The 27,667-nt window shown below is 64.2% G+C and overlaps 1 protein-coding gene across 2 annotated transcripts; it reads left to right on the top strand.

The window, feature by feature from the left end:
- On the top strand, window positions 1-27,533 carry KCNJ4 (potassium inwardly rectifying channel subfamily J member 4). Of its 2 annotated transcripts, none has more exons than XM_036019633.1 (2): window positions 1-995; window positions 25,380-27,533. In XM_036019633.1, the coding sequence occupies exon 2, from the start codon at window positions 25,418-25,420 to the stop codon at window positions 26,750-26,752; it is 1,335 nt and encodes a 444-aa protein (XP_035875526.1). In that variant the 5' UTR covers window positions 1-995; window positions 25,380-25,417; the 3' UTR covers window positions 26,753-27,533. The 2 variants fall into 2 exon arrangements, with proteins under 2 accessions (XP_035875526.1, XP_028388571.1); XM_028532770.2 differs by lacking the exon at window positions 1-995 and adding an exon at window positions 5,958-6,327.
- Window positions 27,534-27,667: the final 134 nt, after the last annotated feature.

The following is a 27,667-nucleotide window of genomic DNA, read 5'->3' as shown; positions in this document are numbered from 1 at the left end:
AAATAACCTCTCGGCCGGAGGAAACCTTCTGGGGCGCTGGAAGTTCTCTGCACCTTGATCTGAGTGTTGATTACACGATGTTTCTATATCTATATAAATCACCCATCTGTACTCTTCAGATGTATGTATTAGGTTATACCGTAAATAAAAAGAAAAACATAACAAGCCTAGCCACGACGCGGCCCCCTCCCCTAGCCGCTGGCGACAGGTGTCTCTGAGATTCCAAAAGCCACTCTCCGCGTGCAGCGCAGGCTCAGCGCCCGCCGCCTGAAGTCGTGCGCCGCGCGCCCAAGCCCAGACGAGGTTCCCAAGGCAACCGCATGCCGCTCGCCGCGTCTCCGGAGAGACGCGGCGCCAGCGAAGACCCGGAACCCGAATTTATGAACCGGAGCCGAGGAGCGCGGCTGGAGAGAGACAGCGGCTGGCCAAGTGCGGAGGGAAGCGACTCAGCTCCCTTCGTCCTTGCGCGCGCATCCCGAGGGCATTCAGCAGGCACCACTCCCCAGCCCCGGCTGCGGCCACAAACTGCTGCTTGAACTCACCCCCGGGGATTCACTCTTCAGCTTTCCAGGTGGGGAGATGGAAGGCTTGGCTTGACTTCCAATCAGGGGCGAAGCCGAGCAAGCACCCCATGGCCCGCTCTCCGGCTGGCACAGCACAGCCAAGTGGAAGAGCTGGGTGCTGGCGCCTCTTGGGGTTCTGGTTCCGGCTCTGCTAGCAACTTGCTGTGTGGTCTTCAAAATCCCGTCTGGGTCTCAGAGATGGGAACACCAGCACTCAGAGTAGCTTTTACCAAGTATGTGAAATAATGTGTAAAAGTGGCTTACAAACTGTGAAGTGCTTTACACGTGTTGAGGACCATCACCGTGGCCACCCTGTTGCCTCCTTGCCGTCATCAACACCCCGGCCCCAACTGCAGCCTTGTTGCCAACCAGCTGCACAGGGACCCGGGGCTCAGAACTCTCTCTCCATGCCCAGAGGTGTCCAGCCTGCAGGTGAGAATCCCCTTCCCCCTTGCTCCAGTTCCCACGGAATGGGTCCAGGACAGCGCTCCCGGGCACCAGGGATCCTTTGACCCCCAGACCATCTGAATACAGGGCTTCGCAGAGACATCACCCTCCACTCACCCCCTCTGCACCTCTCCCTAATCTCCACCCTGTGGCTGGGCCGCAGAGGTTCCCCACCAAGTGAGGAAGCCTGGAGGCCCTAGGGCATGGCCCTGGGCCGAGCCCATGGGTAACACCACTGAATCCCCTTTGCATGCCCCAAGCTGGGCATGTGTGGACAGGTGTGTGCTCATGTGCTGTGAGGCTGTGTACACATTGCTGTGTGTGCTCGCATGTGTGTATATGCTGGTATGTGTGTACTTGGGACACGTATTTGTGTCCATGTATGCAAATGTGTGTGTTTGTGGCTATGTGGCATGAGCTTGCAGGTGTGTGGCGTGAGCTTGTGGCATTCGTGGTCACCTCTGCATCTGTTCTGTCTTTGAGGGTGTACGTGAGCATCTAGGTGGGCATTTGTGGGCCATACTTGTGGTGTGTCCAGAGGGTGTGTAAGACGGTGAGGTCCGTGATTGTGCGTGTGTAAGCCCCTGCTGCGGGTCTTGGATTCAGAGCTTTCTTCCTTCCCATCTCCCTCCAGTCGGGTGACCTTCTTCCGCCAGTGGAGGACTGTGGCCGAGGCCACAAGCACGCTGAGGCTTGCTCCGGCCCGCTCTGGCCCCCTCGGCAGACCTGTGGCTGCCCAGGTCTCCGGCTTGCTTGGGATTTTGACAGCTGTGGGCACTGGGGGCAGGGTGGGTGGGTGAATCTGGGGCCAGGGCGTGTGTGCCACCCTCCTCCCCTCCCCACAGCAGGAGCAGCAGCGGGAAAGGTTGGCGGAGGGGGGCTATTTTGGGAGCGTCTCCTTAGCAACAGCTGCCACAGGCCGTCTGTGGCAGTTTTTCTATAGGTGCTAAAATATTCCACCCTGGTGACTACTGAGTACTGGTGGGGGGGGTGGGCGAGGGTGGGAGCGGAGGGTGGGAGAGACCCCTGCAGGCCTCTATCTCCAGGGCACAGCCTGCTAGGATGGGTCCTGGCCCTCTGGACCCCCCAGTTCCCTTTCCCTACCTCTAGTCCTCACCGCTCAAGGCGACAGAGCTCTGAGACAGGCCAGCTGTGTCCTGGTCTGGTTTCTCATCTCAGCAGCTGGCTGCCTCAGTGTGCCCCATCTGTAGCATCGGCTGGCTGGACTTTAAGGAGCTCTCGAGGCCAAAACCTCTAAACTCTGTGACGCTGACAGTTTGAAGTGGCCCTTGCCCAGCTGTCCCACCTTCCTGGCCAGGTGCTTCTCCTCTCCAGTCCCCCCAGCCCTCGGCACAAGCCCTCAGGGCCCGTGCGGACGGAGTGAGCCCCGTAGTGAGTGCCCTGCAGTGACCTTTCCCCAGAAGCTAGCAGCTGGTTCGAACCCTGGGCCAGGCAGGTGCTCACTTGCCGAGTGACCCTGGGCAAGGCCCTTCCTCTTGCCACGTCTCGGTTCAGCTTCCTGCCCTGCGAACCGGGTGGGGAGGTGGGAGGAGGGGCTAGTCGCAGCCTCTACTTCACGGAGGTGTCGTGGGGTGCAGATGTGAGTGGGGAGTGAGTGGGGTGCTGTGGCCGAACAGACAGAGGTTTCACCGTCATCACTCTCCATCAAACTCCAGAGCAGGCCTCACCCTTCCAGAGAGCTGTCCCTGGCCACCCAGACCACACCACTCATAACGATACAGCCCGTGCCTCGGTTTCCCATCGGTAGCAGGGCCTGTGTCTCAGAGTTCTGGTGAGGCTTAAAGGAGACGGCACCTGTGAAAGCCTAGAGTAGCGCTGGGCACGCAGTGTGCGCTCAGGGGGTGCTTGTCCCCGCCCCCGCTCCATCCAGGGGGTGCTTCTGTGTTCGATGATCCTCTGAGACCCAGAGAGGACGAGCAACTTGCCCAGGGTCATCCAGGCTCTGACACCCAAGCCTCCCCTCCCCCACCCCACAGCCTCTGCACACCTGCGTCCCATCCCTCCCCGCAGCTCCCACCCCTGCCTGCTGGAAGCTACTCAGACATGTAATGAACAAGGGCAAATTCCTCTTCAGACTTTAATCACCCTCTGAACAGCCCCTTAAAGTGGGCATGACCCTCCCCACTGTACGTGTGAGGACACCAAGGCCCGGAGAGGAGAGGGGAGCTGCCCACAGTCGCGTAAGGGTTGGATGGTGGAGAAGGGACCCTTTGCCTGGAGTCCATGACATTCCCCCTGCCTGGGGCTGTCCTTGTGTGTCTCCCCAGTGCCTGCCCGTCCACCCTCAGCCTCCACAGGACCCTCCTTATAGGAGGCGAACAGGGGGCGCCAGGCTGCAGCAGCAGGCCAAGCGAGGTGACCGCCCCCAGATGTTTCTTCTTGGCCCCGTGACATCACGGCCACCAGGCCCCCCCTTCCTTCTCCACCGCCCCCTCAGACTGGTGTGCCCAGTGCCCTTGCATCACGTCTGGTCCCACAGGCGCATGCGCTCTGGGGCTACAGACGCGCTGCCTCCATCTCCCCCTCCTGCCTGCCCCTCCACCTGCCCCTGCAGCGCACACTCTCGGGCCACCACCAGCCCTGGCCTCTGACCAGGTAAAGGGACCACAGGTTGTTTGCCTCACCTGCACCCTCCTCCACTCAACCCGTGGAAAGGTGTGACGGGCACCAGGCACACATCCGCCACTGAGCCGGCATTCAGAGGGCTCGCGTTCCCCCGTCCATTCGCACACCAAGGTTCCTGCCGTGGCCCTGCGGTCCTGGCTGCCCGCCTGCGAGGCGCACAGCCTGCGAGGGCACAGCCCGGCAGTGAGGGGGCCAGCGTGGGGTGGGACGGGTGCTGGGGAGGTCTGCCCGTGGTGAAGGGAGGGCTGAGAAGGGCCAGCCGCTTTTACCGTGAGCTGCGCATTCCCGTGAGTCTGCCTCCCCCGATCTGCCCCTGCGAGGGGAGGGACTGTGGGGGCCCCCATTTTACAGATGGGGTAAGTAAAATACTTGCCCGAGATCACGCAGTTCCTAAGTGCTCTGGAGCCCAGGATGGCCTGACGCCCAAGCTCACTTAACAAGAACCAAGCCTGTGCCCGGTGCTGGGAGAATGAATGAGCGGGGGACGACAACCTCTACAGCGGCGTCAGGAGACCTGCCCGAGGGGGTAGCATGAGGCTGGGCTTGGGGAACAGCAGGAATCCTCTGGGCAGAGAGCGGGGAAGAGCATTTCAGGCAGGAAGAACAGCTCATGCAAAGGCAGAGGGGTGTGGAAGCATCTGGTGTGTTCTGGAATCTATGGGAATCAGGGTGTACGTGGTGTAGGTGTATGGGCTGTGGGGCCAGGCGGGGCCTGACTGCACGTCACCCGGAGGAACTGGGACCAGACCCTTTCGGGTGGGGAGGGTCTGCAGGGGAGGGGAAGCCGCCGTCACTGTGGTTTGTGCTTTGTGGTCCCTGTGCCGGCCGCACCGTCCAGGGGTCCGCACGGAGGAGCTGGAGGGGATTTCATAGTCAATGAGTTCTCAGGCCAGCTCCAGGGTGCCGCAGTCTCTCCCTCTCTTCACTGGGACGTTGGCCAGGCTCCCTGGGAAGTTCTTCGACTGTCTGACTGCAGGTGTCCTACCGCCCTGGAGGAGATGCCCGTTCCCACGCCCTTCCTCAGAGGGCTGGAGTAAGGCGGCAGAGTGGTCTCGGCAGTGGCGGGCTCCCCAAAGGCTGTAGGGTGCTGAGGTCTTCCAGGGCTGGGGTACAGTGGCAGGGGCTGGGGTTGTGGGGAGAACAGCGCGACCCTCCCGTATAAAGACATTTTGAAGTAACGGGGATGCAGAGGACAAGGGAGTGGGGCTTGGACCAGTTGTGCCACCTCTGGGTTTCTTTGGCAGGCTCGCGACCCTGGGTCCTCCGTCTCCCAGTCTGCAAAATGGGGCTGGCGCTGCCCGAGGTGATTGTGAGGGTCCCTCCAGCAGGACCACCGCTGTCTGCGGAGCGGGCTGCCCAGGGTCCTTAACTGCTGGCACTTGAGGAGGGGAAGGGGACCGCTGAGGGGAGTGGCCCGGCGCCCAGGAACCCAGCACGGACCGACTCTTCCCCACCCACTCCCTTCTCGGCACGAGGAACCTTTTCCACCTGCCCCTTGGCGGGGTGGAAAACCCGGGAGCGGATTATCGGAATGGGTTCTGGGAGGAGCGCCTCTGGAGGCAGGAGGAAAACCCGGGCAGGATTTAGGGGCAGGAGCGGGGCCACGCAGCCCCCCGGCCCCTGCCCCTGCCCCTTGCCCCGCGCGAACAGCGGGTGGGACGGGGCTTGACGCCCCGCCAGGCGGAGGGGAAGGGGCGGGCCGGGCCCCTGGGCCGCCCGGGGCTCCGGGGCTGGGGCGGTGGCGGCGGCGCGGCCCCCGCAGCGGGGCGCGGGTCACGTGTGAGGAGGGGCGAAAGTCTCGCAAAGCAGCGGGGCGGCTCGCGGCGAGTTGGGAGTTCTCGGCGCGCCGCGGGCGGCGGGAGCTCGGGCTCCCGGGCGAGCCGGGGACGCGGCGGCGGCGGCGGCGGGGGGCCTGGGTCCGGGACAGCGGGGGCCGCGCGGGGGTGCGAGGGAGACAGAGACAGAGGAGGACAGAGACGCGGTGGGAGACACATTGAGACGCGCAGCAGCGGGGAGAGGGCAGCGGGAGGAGGCGGCGGCAGGGGAGCGGCTGGGAGGACGACCGGGGCGAAGACAGAGACCCCGCAGGGAGAAGGGGCGAGAGCGACGGGGACGGGAGACACCGCGGAGAGGCAGAGCCCCGAGAAGGGCAGAGCCCCGGGGGCAGCGGGGCAAGTGGCGGCGGAGCCCCGGCCGGTCGGCCAGAGGGGTCTGGGGCCGGGGGCGAGCGCGGCGGGGCAAGCAGGGGGACAGCGCCGAGCGACGGCGAGAGGGCAGGCGGAGGGGAGGGCGCCAGCGGCGGGGGCGGGGGGCGCGAGCCCGGGGCGGCGAGAGCCATGGGCCCCCGGAGCCCCGCGCTCTGAGCCCGGGCCCGGGGCCCGACGATGCTGACGCCCAGTCGGCGCCGAGGGTGCGGCGCCGGGCAGCGCTGAAAGTTGGGTGGCCGGCGGCGAGCGGCCCGGGACTGTGCGGTGACGCCGAGACGCGGAGACCCGGAGACCCGCGGACAGACCCGCCGGCAGCCGGGGAGGGGGCGGGGCTGGACCACCGGGTTCGCGGGACTGGGAAGCCCGGACTCCCCTCTCTCCTGGGAGCAACGCCCGCCGGACCGCGCCGGGGATGTAGCGCCCGCTCACCGCCTCCCGGACACTCCTCGGACCTCCGCCCCGCGGTAAGCCTGGCCCGCGCCCTCCGCTGGCGCTGTCCGTCCGTCTGTCCCACCGCATCTGCGTGTCTGTGTGTCCTGGGCCGGCCGCTTTGGCCCCGCGCGCGCTAGTTCAGCGTCTTTACCTTAGTCCTGACGCGGGTTCCTGCGACTTCCCAGTAGCCGGCAGCTCTGTCCTCCCGTCTTCGGGAGCAGCGAGGTCTGGGTCGATGCCAGGAATGGAGGAGAGGTGGGCGGAACTGGCCTTGACCTCCTGCCCCAGCGCCGACCTTTTCCCTGCTTCCACCCACCCCCACTTGTCACGCTGGGTTTCAGAGGAGCTTCCAGGCAGGCTTGTGGCAAGGGGGTGGAAGGGCTCTCCTTTCCACAGCCCCAACGGCAGCCTATTTGCAGATGATCCTTCCATCGGACAGAAAACAAACCCCGTGTCTCACGTCCTGAGCACCCGCTTTGGGCCTGGTGACCCCAGGGCGAGGGGACAGGGATCCAGTAACGAGGCATCTCGTGTCTCAGAGTGGCCGAGGCTGGCTGTGGGGAGAGGCGCGAGGGCTTTTTCCTCCCTAGAGGGATGAACCCGGAGCAGGGAAACTTCCCCTCCAACGTGCCGAGTGTGTGCCCGCACCAGCACCATCCACACTCCTGCCCCAGTGCCCCAGCTCCAGGATGGGGAGCGGAGGCCGGGGGAGGGCAGTGGGCAGGAGTGTGGGGGAGCGACCAGAGTCAGGGTGTCCCGGCCAGGTTGGCAGGGAAGGGCCTCCAGAGTAGCGTGACATCCAGCAGCAGGTTGAGGGGATGGAGAGCTCAAGGAGGGAGGCCACACGGGCAAGGCCCACGGAGGAGCCGTGCCCCGAGTGTTCACGTGTGCACATGTGTGTGCACGCATGTGTGTACAATGTCTGTTTCACTTCCCTACAGCCAGCTCTGTGATCTCTGGCGCGTCAGGACTGTGGGGACCCGAGGGCCGCCCTGTGGCCGGGGCTTGCACTGGGATGAAGGGGGCAAAAGGCGGAAGAGGGCAGTGGGGTAAGGGCGGGGGGCGCTGTGGCAGGAGCCAAGGCTGGTGGCCACTGAGCTGTCCCGCATCCAAGCCAGAGCCTAGATTACTGAGCCTAGAACATTCGAGTCTGCTCTCCACTGGGAAGAAGGACTCTTTCTGGGGGTTTCCACACTGGGCAGAGGGCCTTGTGATCTTCCACGCAGGCTCCTAGAAACCAGCTTAGCTGGACCAGAAACCAGTGCCTGAGGCAAGTCCGGTGCTCCCCGCCCCTCACCTTCCACGTCTGTGGACTGAGGAGGTGCAAGGACCTCCAAGGAGGACCCCTGGGCTCGAGTGAGCGGAGGGCCGGTTGCAGGCTGGGGAAGGTGCCGGGAGATGGGAGTACGGGCTCATTTCGCCTTCGGGAAGGTGCCCAGCTGCCCGGGGAGGGGGGGGGCGGGGGGTATGGCTCCAAGTAGAGAGTTGACCACAGAGAGGAGGGTCCAGGAGTTACAGAGGTGGCCAGGGGCTCAGGAGCCATTCCTCAGGATCCCTTGGGTTACCCTCGAAAAGGAAGCTCCTCTCCCAGGAAAAGCCTCTGGGGTGACTGGGAACAGACAGCGCTGGCCTTGACTTTCTGCTGGGTGACCTTGGGTAGCCGTCTTGACCTCCCTGAGCCTCAGTTTCTTCAGCTGGAAAATGGGGACGATGGGACTGACTTCACTGGGTTGCCGAGTGCTTCTCGGACTATGCCGTGTCTCTGAACGCAGCTGGCTCGAGCCTGGAGCCTAGTAGGCTCTTGACAGACATTTGTGGACCCGGGAATGAGGTAGCGGTAGGAGATGCTGCGAAAAGATTTCTTAGCTTGGGATAGGAGGGACAGGGAGGAGGAACAGTGTAGGCTCGCAGGGCGGGCTGGTTCTTAATGTGGATCCGGGGGAGGCGGGGGCGAGAGCTGAAGGGGGTGTGAGGAGGAGGGGGCCCCGCCGCGGGGACCACTGAGTCACGAGGACATGTAAGCGACATGACAACCAGCAACATGGTAACCAGGAGACTGGCGATGGGAAATGGAGCTGGAACGGTGTGTTGCGGGCGGGGTGGGGGGTGCACCGGACTGACAGCACCGGGGCTGGAGGGGCCGGGAAGCAGCCCGGCTGGCCTCTCAGAGCGAGGGGGGGGACCCTAAGGCCCGGTGGGCTGTGGAGGGGGAGGCCGGAGTGGAAGGAAGGCAGGTGCCCCTGGGGTCTGCTGGGCAGGGGGCTCTCCGGCACCCCCCAGGCTCCTCGCTCCTCTCCTCCACATCTCCGCTTTTCGTGCCTCTCCCCCTAGGATGCCAAATTTGGCTCACGCAATCTGTCGTCTCTCTTCTGAGATTGGCACCAAGACCAAAGCCGAGTGCATTACATCACCACAGCTCCCCCTGCGCAGGGAGAGGGGAGGGAGGATGGCGGGGGGGGGGGGGGGGGGGGCGCGGGGGGCACAGGGGACAAGCGGCCAGCCCTCAACTTTCTCCCCTGTCTTCCCGCTCACTCTTCCTGCCTCGGTCCCGGAGGCCGGGGCGGGGGCTTCCGGGAGCAGCCTAGTGGGACCTAGGGCCTGGCAAGGGCTTCGATCCCGGGGAGCTCCCAGGGTTGAGCAGGGGGCCAGACGCGCCACTGTGGCCCTGGCTAGATGGGGCCGGGGAGGCTGGGAGCCCGCACTCAGGACCCCAGTCTTTCACCGCCTCCAGTGTGACCTTGGGCAGCCGGCTGCCCCGCCCCACACCGAGCCTACATCTGTGTAGAGAGCAGCTGGCCACTCGAGATCGTGGGGCCTCTCCTGAGAGAAGACACCCTCGAGTTCAACTGCTCTCATGGGCACAGAGGAGGACGCCTGGGTTTGGAGTTGGTTGCTCTCTGTGACCTTGAGGAGGTGACTTTACCCCTCCTGCCCCATCTCCCTACCTGTAAGACGGGACCACAGAGTCTTCAAAGGGACGAGATGTGAAAGGTTGGGCAGGGGAAGAGAGAGGGTCTCTGGCCCCGAAAGTGCAGACCCCCGGGGGCCCCTGAGGCTCCCTGCATGCTGGGCTGGAGGTAGGGCCGGGCCGGGCCTGGCCCAGACGCTGGCAGGGGCAGGAGGACAGCGTCTCAGTGCAGACGGAAGGCTTGGCGCTCAAACCACTGGCCTGGTGCCCTCCTTTCACAAACGCAGACACCAAGGCCCGGAGAGGGATGTGGACCCCCGCACACACACACACACAAGGTCAAAGGGATGGTTTGGGGGGTAGACAGGCAGAGCTGGGGCCTGAACCCGGGGCTCCTGGCTCCCAGCCCTGCTTGTGGGTGGACAGGCAGGTGCACAGCCTCGTGGGAGGTGGCGGCACCCTGGCCCTGACCCAGGAGCCCTGAGGGCCCCGGCTCTCTCTGTGGCCCCCTTCCATCTCCCTTCCTGCTCTTTGGCCCCACCCCACCACCTCTGGACATTAAGCCCATCCCTCACTGGGTCTGTTCGAAAAGCTCCCTTTGAGGTTCATCTGGAGGCCAGTTGCAGGCAGTCCCCGGCGGGGCAGGCTGGAGGCGGGGTTGGGCTGGGGGTTCGTGGCCCCTCCAGAAGGTCCCCGGAGGGGAGGCGCGTGCTCTGTGAGGCAGGGAGCTCCTCACCCACCTGCTGGAGCCATTCACACAGAACCAGACGAGTACCTGCCGGGGATCCTGAGCCCGTGACTGCCGCTTCCTGGGCCAGGTCGAATGACACCTCCCCTCCGGAGTCCCCGGAGTCTCTGGCGCCCCCAGGAGGAGCAGGGAGGCAGCTCCCATCACTTACCCACTTCCCAGCGTGGACACTCATGCTGTCGCCAGGCATTGGGCTCAGAGCTTTGGCAAACCCTTCCCATTTTAGTCTTTCCCGCCACCCCACGATGTCAGACCACGTCCCAGTGCTGCAGACCGGGGGTGGGGGCGGGGGAGGGGTTACAGCTCAGAGAGTGTGTGTGGGCTGCCCAAGGTCACACAGCCGGGAGGTGGAGGAGCTGGGATTTGAGTCCCTGCCCGCCTGACTCTCACTCAGGGCTGTCCCTGGGGCTTCCTTGGGAGGAGCTGAGATCGTCCCGCCCCTGGGCCGGAGCCTGCTGGAGATGGTCTGTTGCCCCCAGAGCTTGCACCCGCCCCAGGACCTGCTGGGGGCTCCATTCTGAAGACACAGTCAAGGGGGGACTCGTCTGACAAATGGGGAGACTGGGGTTCAGAGACAAAGAGGGGCCTGCACACAAGGACCCAGAGAGATAGATCCGAGCCAGGCCGTGTCCCCTGCACCAGCGGTTCAGGAGGGGCTCATGGCCGACGGGGGCGGGAGGCCGGGGGTCGGGGCTGCAGACAGCCGGGTGGCTCTTCAGAGGGCTGAGAGGGCGAGGGTGGTGGGGAGGGGAGCCAGCCTTGGGGACAGGGAGGGGAACCAGCAAGCACAGCAGGTCCACGTCTGTCCTCCCTGGTCCTGCCCCAGAGCCACCCGCACGTGCCAATGTCACACTGCCTGGGAGGTCAGGGAAACTGTGGGCGGGACCTGCCCGACGCCAGGGTCCCAGAGCCAGCAGCGCTGGGCATGTTTCCTGTGTGACCTTAGGTCAGCCCTACACCGTCTCTGAGCTCCGTGCGCCCATCAGTGCGACCAAGAATCTCCTTGTACGAGCTGTTTCTGCAAAGTAGCCGCCATCAGGCTGTCATCCCCAAGTGCTCTTCCTGTCCCCACGTGGCCCCTGGGCCCTGGGCAGGGGACGGGCAGGAACCCCGGGGGCTGGCGTAACCTTTCAGCCCCCTCAGCCGCGCAGCCCTCCGAGGGGTGTGGGGGGATCTCCGGGCCCAGCCCTTCTCCTTTTCATCTTTATTTTCCTCCTGCTCCCTCTTCCCCTCGCTACGTGGGCTGATCGCTGCTCAAACTTTTAATTCAGATGGTAATTGAAATAATAATATGGGCTGAGGCCCCTCTGCTGTGACGACGCAGCTGGCGGAGCGCGGCTATGAATAGACCTTGAGTCACGCACGCGCGCTCCTGCAGGCGCGCACCCGGCTCGCGGGGTGGTGGGTGGGTGGGTGCAGCCCGGGGGCAGGGCGGGAGGGGTGCCCGCCAGGTGGCTCTGGGTCTCGCCCCCCACGCCCAGAGGCCGGGCCAGCTCTGGCCCTGCGGCCCACTGTCTGCTCCCCGCGGTGAACCTGAGACTCGGGGCCTCGGAGGTTCTCTCCATTTACAGGAGGGGAAACTGAGGCTCAGCCGGGGGAGTGGCTGGCTGGACCCAAGTAGAAAGTGGGCGGGACTAGATTTGAAGGGGTGGGTTTTGCCCGATTCTCAGACCACCGTTCTTTCCAGAACGTTGGCCAGGCAGATGGGTGGGAAGAATGCTGGGGTGTGGCCCCCCGCATGTCCCCTGGCACCCCTGGGCCTTGTCTCCTCCCGATACTCACTCACACATGCACACTCACACACACACATGCACTCACACACTCACACGTGAGAGCTGCTCAGATAGATGGTGACACTGCTTGGTGGCTGGGGGTGACAAAGAGGTCTCCTCGGGGGTCCTGCTGCAGAGGGGGGACGAGCCCCCGTGTGCCACCCTTACGTTCATGACCTCACTTAGCCCTCCTGCCACCCCCTGCGACTGTCACTCGCACTCGGCAGGTGAAGACACTGAGGCCCCGTGAGCAGCGAGAGCTCACCCCAGGCCCCACAGGGGGAAGGGGCCACGCGTCCTTGGCCTGCCGGCGCTCCTGGTTCCTGCCACCCTGGGACCCTCTGTTCGGCCTCCTGGGGGAGGGAGTGTGCCTCTCTTCTAGCCCGGGGCCCCCCTTTCTTTCCCTGTGGCAGTGCCCCCCTGCCTGTGGCTACCTGGCCGGCGGTCAACCAGCCCTAGTGCCAGCAGCAGGAACACCTGGCCTCCGTGGGCAGGGGGCGGAGAGGCGCCCGTGGGGGCATCGGCGGGTCAAGGAGAGGATGGTGGGCCTCGGTGGTCCAGACCCCAGCTGTGAAGGGAGGAAGCATTGTCATGGAGACCTATCCCTGGGCGCTCTGCTCCAGGTCTGCTCGGGCGGGCCCAGTGGGCAGGGCACAGGGGATGGATGGGCAGAGGCACCGCTGGGCCCTTGGACGTGGAGAACTCTGCCCAGCTTTACCTGGCGGCCGTATTTGCTCCTATGTCCACTTCTTCTCCTGCACTCCAGTGAGAAAGGGAGCGGGTGAGCCCAGAGACCACGGCAATGTCCCCAAGGTCGCCCAGTGGTGGTGGCAGAGCCAGACTGGCTGGAACCGGGCCCCCCCTCCCTGCTCCCCCCCCCACCCCCAGGGCTGTGGATGCCTGTCTCTCTCCCAGACACGCCCTGGGTCAGCCGGGTTTGGGGAGAGAGGGGAAGGGCCCCCTCTCATCAGCCCCGCCCCCGGGCAGAGCCCGGGCGGGAGAGAGGGAAGGGGCCCAGCCCCGAGTTGCCACTGCTGCAGCTGCATTAGGAAGGCTGCCCCTTCAGGCCGGCCAGGGACTGCGCCCGCGCTCAGCCAGTCACTTACGCCACACGACCTTGACCGGCTCACTGTCCCCGTGGGAACTTTCTTAGGTCCTCTGTGAAACACGGACCACCTGTGGTGCTGGGAGACGTGCCTGGCTCCACCCCCCCCACCCTCGCTGTGGCCCCACAAGGACTGGGAGGCCGGGGAAGACGGGGTATGTGCTCTGTGACGGCCTGGTCCCGTTTTTTTTACTGGGCTGGGGAGGGGGTGGCGGCGGAGTCAGCGCCAGGTTCCGTCGTCTAGGCAGCCTCCAGGACTCCCTGGGACTTCTCAGCTGTACCTCCCACCCCACCCCGAGGCTTGTCCCCCAACTGCCACCCCAGACTCCCTGCGGGAGCTCCTCCTCTGCCACTGTAGGCCTGAGAAGTCCCTGCAGAGTTAGGGTGCCACTCAGCCCGGGGACGGGTGGGGTGGGGGCCGGTGACTCAGGAACTGCATGAGGCCGGACGGGGGAGGCGGCAGGCACAGAACCAGAGGAGCCCTGGCTGGGGGTGACATGGGGACAGAAGGGGCTGCCGCTTCTCTGACACGTGGGCATCAGAGCCCTCCACACCCCCTGGATGGGGGGCTCACTAGCTCCTGGGGCAGCCCACCTGTCTCTAGAACGGGGGTCCCAACCTCCGGGCTGCAGACGGGTACCGGTCGGGGCCTGTTGGGAAGCGGGTCTCACGGCAGGAGGTGAGCCTGAGTGTGATGTGCTTGAATCACCCCAAAACCATCCCCCTGGCCCCAGTCTATGGAAAAACTGTCGTCCACAAAACCAGTCCCTGGTGCCAAAAAGTTTGGGGACCGCTATTCTAGAAAGTCCTGCTAATGGATACCTGCCTCCCCCTTTGGCCTTTGTTCTGCACCCTGGGGCCTGAGGGTCCCAGCCCCTTCTTGACAGGAGAGCAGCCACTTCCCCCTGTCTCCCCCTTCGCCCCCCAAAGCTTTTATCTCCTTCACCCCCAGCAGTCCCAGCCGAGGCCCGTAGATGGGAAGCAAAAGGTCTGGGTTCAAGTGCAGCTCTACCCCTGAGTGGCTGTGTGACCTTGGGCAGCTTTTTCTCCTCTCTGAGCCTCCTTGCTCTTATGACTCACATAAGGGTGGGCCTGTGCCCTTGCACCTACCCGCTGGGGGTTGCTGGGGAGATCCCATGAGCCTGTGAGTGTAAGGTGGCCGGCTGTTGACACCAGCTACTGTGTGGCCCCACCCCTCGGGGGCAGCACCTGGCAGATGTCCGGGCTCCCAGCCCCCCGCACCCACCAGCCACTTCCTTCAGATGCCGATTTCCTGGCCGTCTTGGGTGTCGGCACCTGACCTTTGTGCTGAGCTGCCCTTGCACCCTCTCAGTCCTCTGATCTGCTGGGGCGGGGGCGGGGCGGGCTGGGGCCCGCGCCAGGCCCCGAGGCTGCAGATCCTAAGGCCACCTGGCCTTGGAAAGAGCCTCTCTCTGGCTGGGCTTCAGTGCTGTCCCCTAGCCATGGGGCAGGAACTGGGCCACGGGGAGGAGAGGGAACCAGACGGGGTACGGAGCGGGCCGTGGCCTCATGCTGGAGCTGGCCCGGCTCCCAGAGATGACAGGCCAGGAGACAGGGAGGGGAGGGTGCAGCCAGCCATGGAGGGAGTTCCAGTTACCCCCTGCACTCACAGCAAGGCAGAGCCTCGCTCCCCGTACTCTGGTGGGCTGCCTGAGGAAGGGGTGAGCGGCCTGTCATTGGAGGTATGCGAGCAACTGCAGAGTGGCATATGTTAGCAGGGGGCAGCAGGGGCTTTAACACTGGTTCAGGAGACGAGATTGGACCCAGAACCCAGAGTCCCTCTTGTTTGGGCCACGGCACAGCAGTCCTGTGACCCTAAGGGTCTGACAGCCTGTCCCAGGCATCCCTGTGACCTCCAACAATGCTCCCCTTGGCTGTGCCTGCAAAGGTCCGTGGCCCAAGCCCACCAGCCACAGCGTCAGGTCGGGCCCTAGACCCCAACTGCAACCTGCCCGTGGCCCCTGAACACCCCACAGGGCCGCACCTTCAGGGCTTGCAGGTCCTGACCCACCAGTGGTTGTGAAGTTGACTGAGTGAGTTCACTCCTTATTTTTTTAAACAAAATGCAAAGAAAATAGCAAGCACTTTGCAGGTAGTGGGGGTAGGCACTACTTTGTGATGCTTTTGTTTCAGCCTTTAAAATACACACTGTAGAATGAACGGCGGCGTGCGGCACGTTTGTTTTTACTCTGGGTCTTGGTCAAAACGTTTGCAAGCTGCTACTCCGTGGAGAACTCCCGTGGGTGCTGCTGGCGGGGGCTGGGGTGTGCAGACCCCTGTCTTCCAGGGTGCTCGGCTCCGAAGACCATAAGCGCCCAGAGTTCTGGGAGGTGCTGCAGTGTCCTCAGACCCCCCCATTCCTTGCCCAGCGGCACACGTAGTTCCGGGCCCCGAGCCTGCCCTCCACCACCCCACCCCCGGCCCAGGCCCCGCTCTCTGCCCAGCCCTGCTTCACCTTTGGGCTCCCCGCCTGCCCACACCTTCCTGGGGACCCCCTCTCCAAGGCCTGTGGCTGCGCAGACCCTTTGCCTCCTGTCCTCACACACTGAACACTCGGAGCTCAGCAGAGTGGGGCCACGCCTCACTTCTCTTCCCCCAGCACACAGTAGGTGTTCAGTAAATGTCCCGTCGTTGCACGGTGGTTTGTGGAGCGCCCTCCGAGGCAAGGCGCTGGGCTGTGCTGGAGACACGCCGGGCAGGAGACACACCGAGGCCACTGCAGCTTAGCACGTGGTCAGGGTGACGAGTGAGTGAATGAATGAATGAATGAATGGAGCCTGGGAGCCCCTGGCTTCAGTCGCCAGCTGGGCAGATGGTCAGAAGTGATGCCTACGCTCCATCACTTTGCCTGTGCTCCAGCACTTTGCCTGCGCGTAGTAGGCCTTCATGGCCGCAGATGAGCCAGGGCAGGAGAGGGGCCGAGTGTTCCCACCGCTGCCTCGGACCCTCCTAAGACCTGTTGCCCGTCCGCACGCTGCTGGGCCTCGCGCCCACGCCGCCCCCACCCCCGTCCTTGGAGTTTCTCCTCTGAGCCCTGGATGCTGGCTGTGCCGCCGAGACGCCCTGATGACCCCCTGGGAGGACACCGGAGGGACAGCGCTCTGCGGGCGGGGGAGGCAGAGGCCCGAGGCCTCGGGCGTCCTGCCCCCGCTGCAGTGTCACGGGAGGTCTCCTTCCAGCCTCCACTCAGAGGCCACCTTTGTGGAGAGGCTCTCCCTGACTACGGCGACAAAAATAGCTCCTGCTTGGTCACGTTCCGCCACGTCGCTCCGCTGGGGTCCTTCATGGGAGTTGTGACGGGCTGGAGCCGTCTCGTTGCTTTGTCAGTCATCACATGTTTACTCGGCGTCTGGGGCCCGGGGTGAGGCAGAGGGACAAGGTCCCAGCACTTCGGGAGATTGCAGATGCTGACCTGGGGCAGTCGCCGCGAGGAGGTCAGGACCAGACCGGAGGGAGAGTGCCTGGGAGGCAGGGAGGCGGGGGAGGTCTCTCTGGGAGGAGGCAGCCTCGGACTCCAGGCCTGAGCGGTGGGAGGGGCAGACTTCAGCCAGAAGGGACAGTCAGTGTAAAGAGCCCGAGACGCGAACAAGCTTGGTGTGTTGTTCGAGGAGCGAGAAGAAAGGCCCAAGTGGCCGCGAGTCGAGTCGGGGTGAGGAGTGGAGGGGTTGAGGCGCCCCTTAGAGTTCCGAACCGAGGAGGGGAGTGCCGGGGTCCGAGCCGGTGGAGATCGGCCTGCAGGGGGAGGGGGCGGAGAGGCGCAGGAAGGGGCCGGGCCGTGCAGTTGTCCGGTAGCGACACAGCTCCAAGTGGGGCGCACTGTGCAGGCTGCAGGGACTGGGTGTGGGGCCGGCGTGCAGGCCCCACTCCTCGGGGTTCTCCTGCTTGGGGGAGCCCCTGAGCCCCCAGGAGGGGTGAAAGCAGCAGCAACCCCCTCCAGGGCATTGTGAGGATTAAAGCGGTGGCCAGGGCCTGGCCCCCTGCCGGCACTTAACGTGAGCAGCATCAGTGTCATGACTGTGGGCTTTGGGGAGGACGGCTTGAAGGACGGTTCCTGGCAGCAGGACCACAGGACCAGCCGGCCGGCGGAGATGGAGGAGGCAGGGGAGGGGCGATCGGTCGGTGCTGAGTGTGTGGTGCCTCGTAGACACCAGCAGACGTCAGGAGTGGGAGCCAAATTTGCTTGTCACCGCTTGGGAGGTGACAGGGCCCAGGTGGCATTTCCAGCCTGGGCACCACCCGGGGTGTGCAACAGAGGCTGGAGGAGGAGAGTGAGGAGGGCAACCCAGGGGCGCCTTCGGGCCTGGGTGAGCCACGGGGGAAGCCAGGGCCAGCCAGGCCCCCCGGCGGAGCTGCCGGGAGGGAGGATGGCGGCTCAGAGGGGTGCTGGAGGGGGCTGTGGGGAGGATGGGGGTGACTCTCAGCCATCCCCTCCAAGAAGGGCTTCTGCCCTTTACAGTGTACAAGCCCTTACCGTCCAGTGTCAGTGTCCCTCTGAAACACGCCTATGGAGTGAGCGTTATTCCTCCCCATTGTACAGGTGTGGCTCAGAAAGGTTAGGACACTTCCCCAGGGCTGCACAGCACGTCGGTGAAGCGTTTCCAAGCTCTCTGGGATCGCTGTCCCTTTTGAGGACCTTATGAATGCTCTGCTCCTTCTCAGAAACATACACATATGTACACGCTGGTTTTAAAACTTTCTATGTGTCTTTTTTTCCCTGTAGGTAATACATTCATACGGTTCTAAAATTAAAAAGACACCACGGGAATACAGTGAGAATTCTTCCTCCCACCCCATCCCCAGCCACCTGCTCCCCCCCCCCCCCCCGCAGGCAGCGGAGGCGCCGTCTCCTGGGTCTCCATCCGTAGACAGACAGACAAGCAAATATGTGTATCTATAAATTTCTTTCTCTCCTTTTTTGTACAAATGGTAGCTACTATACTTGGTATTCACCACTGCTGCCTTTTCTCAACTTGAAAACACATCTTGAGGACCCACATCGCTCGCTCCTCCAGGCCTCCCTCCTCCTTTTTGCCGGCTGCGCGGTGAGCCGTTCGGGGCTGGGCGGCCAGCTGCTTCCGGGCCAGGCCGGGCCAGCCAGGTGCCTGGCTCCCCGCGGGCGGGGCTGTCTGCCAGCCGAGGTCCCAGGAGTGTGCACGGCGTCGGGGGCCATGCCAGGGCTCCCCAGAGCCACTGGGGCCACCCCGAGCCAGGGAGGGCACGAGCCTGGCCCTCGGCTCTCACTCCTCTTCCCCGACCCTCCCTCTGCCCGTGCCCCTTCTCAGGTACAGCCTCTGGGCCTGGCAGAAAGTCCGGGGAATCCCATGTGTAGGGATGGGGGGCATCAGCACCCGCTCCCCAAAGCTCTGGGTGACCCTGGCCCCTGACCTGCAGCCCCAGCTCCCTGAGGCTTTTTTGCTGAGAGGCCAAGTACAAGGGTGAGGGACTGGGATCTTCACGCCTGGTGGCCCCTGCCCGCCGCTGGCTGGGGTGCTGGGTTGGGGTCAACAGTCAAAGCCTGGTGAGGTCCCCTGCACGGGGGGAGGGAGCCCTGGCCCAGAGCAGCCACCCCGGCCCCAGCATCTCCCCTTCTCCTGGCTCAGGAGGGGTCTCTGCCCCATCTGGCTGGGGAGCGGTTGGGGGGGGGCATCCGAGTGGAGAATGGAGGTGGGGCCAGTGGCCTCCGGTGGTCTGGGCTGCTCAGGGCCCACTGGGCAACTCAGCTAAAACACCCCCTTCCCTGGCTTCAGGCGCTACACCTCCCCCACAGCCCCCCACCTCCCATCACTCCTCTGCCCCTTGGCCCCCCGGGGCTGGGGCAAGCCTGCCTCTCCTGCAGGACAGGCGGGGCCGGGCCCTCCCCTCTAGTCGTCCAGCAGCCTGGCCCCCAGCCTGTCCACTCTGGCAGCTGAAGGTGTCATCAGGCAGCCGAGACCCAAGCGGTCCAACCGCACCCTGACCTGGGGTCTGACACTCCTGGACGTCTCCGTCAGGACATTCCAAGGCCACCACACACTAGGAAGGGTCACTCCTCAAACCTGGTCCCCCTTCAGCCTCCCACCCTCACTGACCCCTGTCATCCCTCTCCCTACCCCCCCATCCAATCCCCCACCCCGGCTCCCGGTCCGGAAGTGTCCCAAAGCCGCTTCCTTCTCCCTCACTGCACTGCCCTGCCCTGGCAGCCCCCGGCGCCCCCGTCGCCTGCCTGGGCAGCAGCCGGGGCCCCACACAGCGGCGGACACGCCTTACCCCAGTGTCCGCAGCACCTCGGACGGGGCAGGGTCGCCCTGAGGCTGTGTTGGGCATGTTTCCTTCCTTACGCCTGGTGGCGGATACACAGGGGCTTACGGGGTTACTCCTCATTCCCTCGTGTCTTAAAGGCTCCCCACGACCGTTTAGATGCCCAGACCCGGTGACGCCCCTGGCCTGCTGCCCGCAGCCACCAGGACGAGCCCCACAACTTTCCCCCCCTGCCTTACCCTGTGCAGCAGTCCCTCCTGCTTGCTCGCTCCACTCCTGCCACCTGGCCTCGCTGCGGATTCCCAACACACCAGACTCTTTCTGGAATGTTCCACACCCCAGTGTTCACACGGACACACAGTTCTCATGACCAGGGAGTCTCTTGACTCCCACTTGTCAATCTGGTCTCAGTTTAAAGGCCACTTTCTCCGAGAGCCCTTTGGGGACCCCGCCGGACTAGAGACCCTCATCCTCTCTCTCACATCACGGCAGACTTTTCCTTCAAGAGCTTGCAGTGGGGGCGGGGGAGGGGGCGCCTCTGCTCCTTATGTGTGGAGCATCTCTCTGCGGCCGCGGCCACATCTGACCTGTGGGTCAGGTGCACGGGAAATAGTGACCGAAGGAGCGACTTCGGAGGACGCATGCGCAGCAGACCGGATCCCGGGCCGCACAGCAGGGCGGTGGGGGCCGAATCGCCCCGCAATGAGAGGCTGGGGTCCGGGAAGGGGAAGCCTTCAGGGAGCCCCCCCCCCCCCGGTCACCTTCCAACCCTTGCAGGGAAGAGGGGCACGATGTTTGGGGTGATCCCTCCGCTGGGTGGGATGGGCTAGTCAGTAGGAGGGGCTCCCAGCCGGGGGCGGGGAGTTCTGCAGGTTGGGGGCGTGGTGCAGGGAGTTCTCCGGCGGGCAGGGGCCAGGCAGGGGCCAGGCGTGGGCAATGCAGCAAAGGCCACACTTAGAGGTTAGAGCAGTGGCCCTCGGTCCTCCGGCCAGCTGGCAGCTCTCCCACTCGGCCAGGACCGGAAGGCCTGTGTGGACTTTCTGGGGAACCTGCTCTCCAAGCCCGTTCACCTGCAGGCGGAGTGGCCGGGAGCAGGGCCCGGAGAATGAGCTGGGTCGCCCCACTGCTCGGAGCTGCTCTGGGGCCTGCGTCACCTGTGCGTCTGGCTCTGACCGGACCTGAAACCAGGGACCCTGGTCCTGGCTCTAACTCCTCCCTGGGGCCCAGTTGGTGCTTTCCCAGCAGGACCGGCGTGAGAGCACCTGGCACAGAGCGATAAGTGTTTGCCAAGTGGGAGACACGGGCGACGTGGCAGCGTTTCTCCGAGGCAGGAGCGCCGCGTCTCACCGACGTGCTCTGGTGCCGACTGCCTGGGTCCGAACCCTGAGTCTGCTGCTCCCGGGCTGTGTGAATGGGGCCGGCTGCCGGACCTCTCGGTGCCTGGGGCGTCTTACGTGGTCCGTGGGGTGAGAGCGGTGACTTCCTCCGAGGTCACGGGGAGGGTGAGGAATGGGTCCTGAGGAAGCACTCAGAGCCGGAGGCGTGTGCTAAACGCCGCTCGGGTCTTGCAAGGTCACACCGTTGCCCGGGGGAGGGTGAGGTGGGTGGTGGGGTGTCAGGCCCCAGACGGAGGTCTGGGAGAGGGATGGCGTCACCTGAGCACCCGCCGAGTGTTCTGTGCTTGAATGACAAGTGACAACATGTGTCTGGCCCTCACGACCACCCTGCAAGCTGGGCTTTGCTATATTCTCTCTCGAATGAAGGCACTTCACCCTGGCTGGCGTGGCTCGGTGGATTGAGTGCAGGCTGCGAACCAAAGGGTCGCCCGTTCAATTCCCAGTCAGGGCACATGCCTGGGTTGTGGGCCAGGCCCCCAGGGAGGGGTGTGTGAGAGGCAGCCATACAGTGATATTTCTCTTCCTCTCTTTCTCCTTCCCTTCCCCTCTCTCTAAAAAGAAAGACACTGAGCTTCAGAGGTGCCAAGGACCCTGCTGGGGCCCACCTCCAGCCCAGCTCTGTGAGGCTCTGCGGCCACTGCTCTTCCTGGTGCTGCTGTCGGAGCCAACTGGGCAGGGCCACCAGATGGGCAAGGGGTGGGCTCCGAGCGCTGCCTTTGAAATCCAGGGGGGCCGGCCAGCCTCAGGAGTGACCGCTTATCCGTCCCTGGCCATGTTCTGGGTGTGTGGTGTTCACGGGCTCCTTTACTCCTCATCACAACCACACGCAGGAAGGGCTCTCATCAGCCTCACTGAGGGATGAGGGGTGCAGGGACCAGAGAGGCTGAGTAACTTGCCCAAGGTCACACAGACAGAAAGGCGGGCAGAGACTGCCAGTGCAGTCGAAGCCACCGCACCGGGGGGGAGAAGACGTGAGCTCCCCACGTCACTGAGAGAAGAGAGTCCGACCTCCCAGGGTCCGTGGGCAGCAGGGGACACCGCCTGCCCACAGTCGGCCACGATCTCCCCCACAGCGAGATCCACCCTCAGCTCCTTTCCCACTGAGGAGCACAGCTTGGCTGCCCGGCCTTCAAGCCCTTGCCTTCCCCTGCACGGCCCTGCGGGCCGAAGCCGGAAGGTCGCCCACCCCAGCCAGGCAGTCAGGCCTGGGAGGCCTCCGTCAGAGCCAGAGTGGGGGCAGCTCTGTGCTCCCCGGGGGCTGGGAGGCAGGGCAACAGTTTGAATTCCTGCCGCTTCCCCAGGAAAACCGTCCCGCCCTCTAGAATCTTCTAGAATCCTTTCTGGGTGCACCAAGTGAGTCCCTTGGCCCCACCCCACCCCCTAAGTCTGCTCCCTGTGGCAGAAGAGTCTGTCTCCCCATCCAGACCCAAGCAGGGCTCAGGGACACCACCCTCTGGGTCACCACCTTACCCCAGACTCTGCTGGGCACCTCGTTTCAGGACCTCTGCCCGACTGTCCTGCTGGGAGCTGTCATGCACCCCCCCCACCCCCCACATTCTGCAGACAGAGATCAGAGCACCTGGCTCGGGCACTCAGTGGGGGAGCCAAGGCTGGAGTGAGATTCTCTGACATCGCTGTCATCTTCAGCATCTTCACCATCCTCTTCCCCATAGTCTGTGCATTTTACCCGCGATGCCAGTTGAAGCCCCAGCCGACGGGCCTGTCTAGGAGTGGCTGCCCCGTGTGCCCCCACAGTGACCCCGTGACTGGTGCCGTTGTGATCACCTCCATTTCTCAGATGGAGAAACTGAGGTCCAAAGAGGACACACGAGGAGACGACAGAGCTGAGAGTGAGAGCCAGGTCTTGCCACCCCAGACACGAAGGTTCAGCCAACACGTTATTTTCGTGAAGTCAGAAAGAAGTCAAGTGTCAGAGACAGACGGTGGGGGTCACAGGCTCCAAGGAGGCAGGGCCGGCGGCTGGCGGTGCAGCCAGGGGGGGCTTTGGAGGACGGGCCCGTGGGCTGGGGAGAGAGAGGACAGGACAGAAATCGGGGGGCGGGGGGCAGGTCACACGGGAGGCGAAAGGAGCCAGAGGCTGGCGACCGGGGTGGGCCCGGAACCAGAGCTAGCCAGGCCTGACTCGGATCCCAGCTGTGCCTCTTCTACTGTGTTGTGACCTTGTCCCCATGCGCATCCCTCCCCCACCCCAGCTGAAGAATCAGCTGGGCAGAGAAATCATAACCCTGGCCCAGCCATGGGGGTGCTTACTAAGTCCCTGTGAAATGCACGAAGGTTGCTGCTGCGTCAGGGAGGCAGACCTGGCGGTTCCGGGGTTTGTGCCCTGAGAGGAAGTCACTGCGCCTCCCTGCTGCGCCCCCGAGAGCAGGGAGAGGCATAAAGGCCCTGCAGGCTGGGGAGGTGCCCCCTAGTGTGGGCTGCTGCCCCTTCCCTCCTGCCCTCTAGGGGACTGAGTGGGGGCTGAGCTGGCCGTGGTCTCAGACTGGTCCCCCCATGGCTGCCCCCTGGGGCTGGAGGCCGCCTGAGGTGCTGTCTCTTGTCTCCCCTGTGTGGAGAGGGTGCAGCTCGGGAGACCTGACCCGGCTGCTGGGGCTCCTGGGGCTGCTGCCACTGTGTCGGCTTTGCTTTGCAACGGGAGTTGTGGGCCAGGAGGAGGCCTGCAGTGCCACCGGATCAGAGGGAAAATGCAAGAGGTGGCAGGAGCGGGGTCTTCTTCCCGCCTCCTCCGGACCCTCCGGAGTGGGGGCGAGGAGACCGGTTCGGGGCTGGTCCAGCCTGCCTCACTCTGGGGCCCTCAGCAGGTCTGTCCCCACTCGGACTTCCTCGGCCTCAGGTGTAAACCGAGGGTCTTGAAATCGGCATCTTCTATTCCTTCTTGCTCAAGCTCCTTCTGTGGCGTTAATGGGGCCATTCCAGACAGCGGGGCAGGGCAGAGGCAGAGACGTTTAGTGGAGGAAGACCTCTCTGAAGACTTTCTAGCCTTGCAGGTGCACCTGGCACCTGGCTGGTGAGACCCTGGGGGAGGTGCCAGAGAGAGCCCGGGGTGCCCGGTACAGTCATGGCCCCTCCAGGGCCAGCATCAGGAGCCCACACCACCTGCCAGGTCTTCAGACTGACTGGTGTCACCGATCCCATGTTCCGGATGAGGAAACCGAGGTCCAGGGCAGTCACGTAACTTGCTCAGGTTACAGGGTGGATCTTGGACTTCCACCCAGAACTGGGGGACCCAGGGATCTCCTTTGATGGGGAGAAGGGAGAAGAACCCAGAGTAGAGGTGGGGCGGCGACCACAAGGAAGGGGGGGCAGGCTCACTCTCCCGGGGCTGAGATAGGGCGTTTCTCCCTGGAAGAGGCAGACTCTGAAGCTGTTGATCTCTAAATTACAGCGTTGGCGCGCACCGGTTGCTGCGGCAACCGAGTTGTCCTGAACTGGGGAAGTGTATAAACATTGCCACAGATGCACAATTAGATCAGGAAGAAGAATAGAACAGAAAATAGAAACTTTCAGCCTTATATAATTCTGGGCCAAAATGTTACCAGGAACCCAGGCTCGGGCCAGTCCTGCCAGCCACTGGTGCCTCGTCTCTCTCCTGGGTCCCTGGTGGAAGGGCAGGAGGGAGGGAGGCTCTGGCCTCCACGGGCCCAGCTGGTGCACCTGCCACTCGCTACTCAGTGGGGTAAGGGGCCGCCTCTGCTGGAACAGCTGGGGAGGCTGACAGCCCGGTCCTGCCTCTCACCGGCTTCCTTCTGCTCCCAGGAAGCGGGGAGGCAGGCAGGAGAGCAACCCGCTCTAACGAGTGCCTGCTGTCTCCTTGGGTCCCGTGAGGTAGGGTTTGATCTCCGCTTTACAAATGAGGAGAGTGAGGCTCCAAGAGGCGGGAAGCATTGCCCAAAGGCGACAGAGCTGGGCAGTGGGGGTGTAACCCCGCCCCCCCCCGCCAGGTCTCCACACCATGAACTCATCGATGTGGACAGCTCCCGGGGCTGAAGAGTTAGACACACGTGGGTTTGGACCCACTTATCCGCTGTGTGGCCTTGGGTAGGTCACCGCCCCTCTCTGAGCCCCAGTTCCCTTACCTATGCCATGGGAATGGCAATGCCTACACAGGAGCCACAGCTCAGGTTCCCCCTTCCCCTCTTCTGACCCTCCTGGGCGTCTTCACCACCACCACTCCCAAAAAGTCTGGGGACAGGACGGGGACCGAGGACAGGCTGCAGGTCCCTGCACTGCCCAGTAGGACTCTGCGGTGATGGGAAAGCCCTGTAGCAGCTCCGTCCAGGAGGGTAGCCGTTAGCCACGAGCACTGGAACTTGAAGTGTGGCTAGTGCAACTGTGAAACCGAGTTAAATTTTTATTTCAAGTTAGTATAAAGACCCACAGGTGGCCAGCGGCTGTCATATATGACAGCACAGGAGAGCATCCAGCCCCCAAAAGACCTAGGACGGCAGAGGTGGGGCCCAGGGAGCCGGGCAGGACCAGAGCACCCACTGGGCTTGGTGGGAGGGCGGAGCCAGGATGGGCATCAGGAAGCTGCGGCCGGGAACAGCGGCGGAGGGGGGTTGCGGGGAGCAGCGTGAGCGCCTAGGACTAGGACCTGGGTCCTGGTGGCTCAGCTTCTGGAGCTGGGCCAGCCCTGGAGGCACTGGCTCAGGTCCTGACCCTCCCTGTCGTCAGAGCCACTGCTACTGTCACTGTCTTCTGGCCGGGGCGGAGGACGTCTCACGTGCTGGTCCAGGCTCTTCCCTTTCTGAGCATTTCTGGCCGGTGCTCCGCCACCGGAGCCTGGGTTCCCCGGGGCCCTCGGCGAGGCCACACCCCCCGCGGTAGGCGTTTGCTTCCCGGCGCCTCACGTGTCTGGCTTCTCCCCCTCACCAGGCCCTGCGTCTCCCAGGTGACCACGCCGGCTTCAGGACATGCTCGGGCACAGCCGCAACGGGCAGGCCCACGTGCCCCGGCGGAAACGCCGCAACCGCTTCGTCAAGAAGAACGGCCAATGCAACGTCTACTTCGCCAACCTCAGCAACAAGTCGCAGCGCTACATGGCGGACATCTTCACGACCTGCGTGGACACGCGCTGGCGCTACATGCTCATGATCTTCTCCGCGGCCTTCCTCGTCTCCTGGCTCTTTTTCGGCCTCCTCTTCTGGTGCATCGCCTTCTTCCACGGTGACCTGGAGGCCAGCCCGGTGGTGGCCGCGGCGGGGGCCCCGGCGGGCAGCAGCGGGGCGGCGCCCGCGACCCCCAAGCCATGCATCATGCACGTGAACGGCTTCCTGGGCGCCTTCCTGTTCTCGGTGGAGACGCAGACGACCATCGGCTACGGGTTCCGGTGCGTGACGGAGGAGTGCCCCCTGGCGGTCATCGCCGTGGTGGTCCAGTCCATCGTGGGCTGCGTCATCGACTCCTTCATGATCGGCACCATCATGGCCAAGATGGCGAGGCCCAAGAAGCGGGCGCAGACGCTGCTGTTCAGCCACCACGCGGTCATCTCGGTGCGCGACGGCAAGCTCTGCCTGATGTGGCGCGTGGGCAACCTGCGCAAGAGCCACATCGTGGAGGCCCACGTGCGGGCCCAGCTCATCAAGCCCTACATGACCCAGGAGGGCGAGTACCTGCCCCTGGACCAGCGGGACCTCAACGTGGGCTATGACATCGGCCTGGACCGCATCTTCCTGGTGTCGCCCATCATCATCGTCCACGAGATCGACGAGGACAGCCCGCTGTACAGCATGGGCAAGGAGGAGCTGGAGTCCGAGGACTTCGAGATCGTGGTCATCCTGGAGGGCATGGTGGAGGCCACGGCCATGACCACCCAGGCCCGCAGCTCCTACCTGGCCAGCGAGATCCTGTGGGGCCACCGCTTCGAGCCCGTGGTCTTTGAGGAGAAGAGCCACTACAAGGTGGACTACTCACGCTTCCACAAGACCTACGAGGTGGCCGGCACGCCCTGCTGCTCTGCCCGGGAACTGCAGGAGAGCAAGATCACCGTGCTGCCCGCCCCCCCGCCCCCGCCCAGTGCCTTCTGCTACGAGAACGAGCTGGCCCTCATGAGCCAGGAGGAGGAGGAGATGGAGGAGGAGGCGGCGGCCGCGGCGGCCGTGGCCGCGGGCCTGGGTCTGGAGGCAGGCCCCAAGGAGGAGGCGGGCATCATCCGGATGCTAGAGTTCGGCAGCCACCTGGATCTGGAGCGCATGCAGTCCACCCTCCCGCTGGACAGCGTCTCCTACCGCAGGGAGTCGGCCATCTGACCTCTGGGCCCTGCCCCCCCGCCTCCCACTAGAGCCTCTGCTGCCGGGGTGGGATGCCAGGACCCAGGACCCCTCTCCACATTCAGGGACAGAGCCGACCCTGGCTCCATGAACCTCCTCGAGGGAGGTGGGGGCTTTAAAGCTGGGGGCCCCCTCCCCATTGGCTGCAGAACCCAGGCCTGGGAAGGTCCCAGGAAACCCTCAGCCCTGCCAGTCCAGCTCCCCGGTGCCTATGTGCTGGTGGCTGGGGGACCCAGACCCCCCCACCTCTGCTCCCCGTTAACCCTTCAAGGACACGCCCCCTTTGTCCTCAGAACCTTGGGGAAGGCAGCTGGACTTCTGGGGGGGTGGGCATCACGGGGTTCTGGGGTGGGCAGGGGTTAGTGTGGGGGGAGGAGGGTGGGGTGCGTTTCTTTTGCATGACTGTGGCCCGTTGCTCATGACTTTCTGTTGTAAATATCTGTACATGGAGAGAGACAGAGGCACCGCACCCACTCCTGCCGTTTGTACCGCAGGACTAGGGGGTGCAGCCCTCCCTGTGCACCCCTCCCCCGCCCTCCCAGCCCAGCCCCTGTCCCCACCCGGCTGGCTGGTCCCTTGCAGCCCTCAGAGCCAGCCATCTGCCCCCTGGATGGTATTGGGTTTGGGTGCAGTCATGGGACCCCAAAGGGCAGGACAAAGGCCACCCCTTCCTGTGGTCCCTCCAGGCCCCTGGGCCCAGCCCAGACTGACAATGGAGTTTGTAACGATATATTTTTAATAAAGTATATGGTCCATTGGGTTAGGCTGGCTGAAAATGGAGGGCTGGGAAGAAGAAAGAGACCAACATGCTGTGAGTGTGTCTGCATGTGGTGTGTGCATTGTACACATGTGTGGTGTGTACATATGGTGTGTGTGCGCGTATGTGGTGTGTAT

This window comes from Phyllostomus discolor, chromosome 2, assembly GCF_004126475.2.
Source record: "Phyllostomus discolor isolate MPI-MPIP mPhyDis1 chromosome 2, mPhyDis1.pri.v3, whole genome shotgun sequence".
NCBI lineage: Eukaryota > Metazoa > Chordata > Mammalia > Chiroptera > Phyllostomidae > Phyllostomus > Phyllostomus discolor.
This window is presented reverse-complemented; position numbering and strand designations above follow the sequence as displayed.

Coding starts and splice junctions, on each gene's coding strand:
- KCNJ4 (XM_036019633.1), top strand. CDS start 25,418: ATGCTCGGGCACAGCCGCAACGGGCAGGCCCACGTGCCCCGGCGGAAA.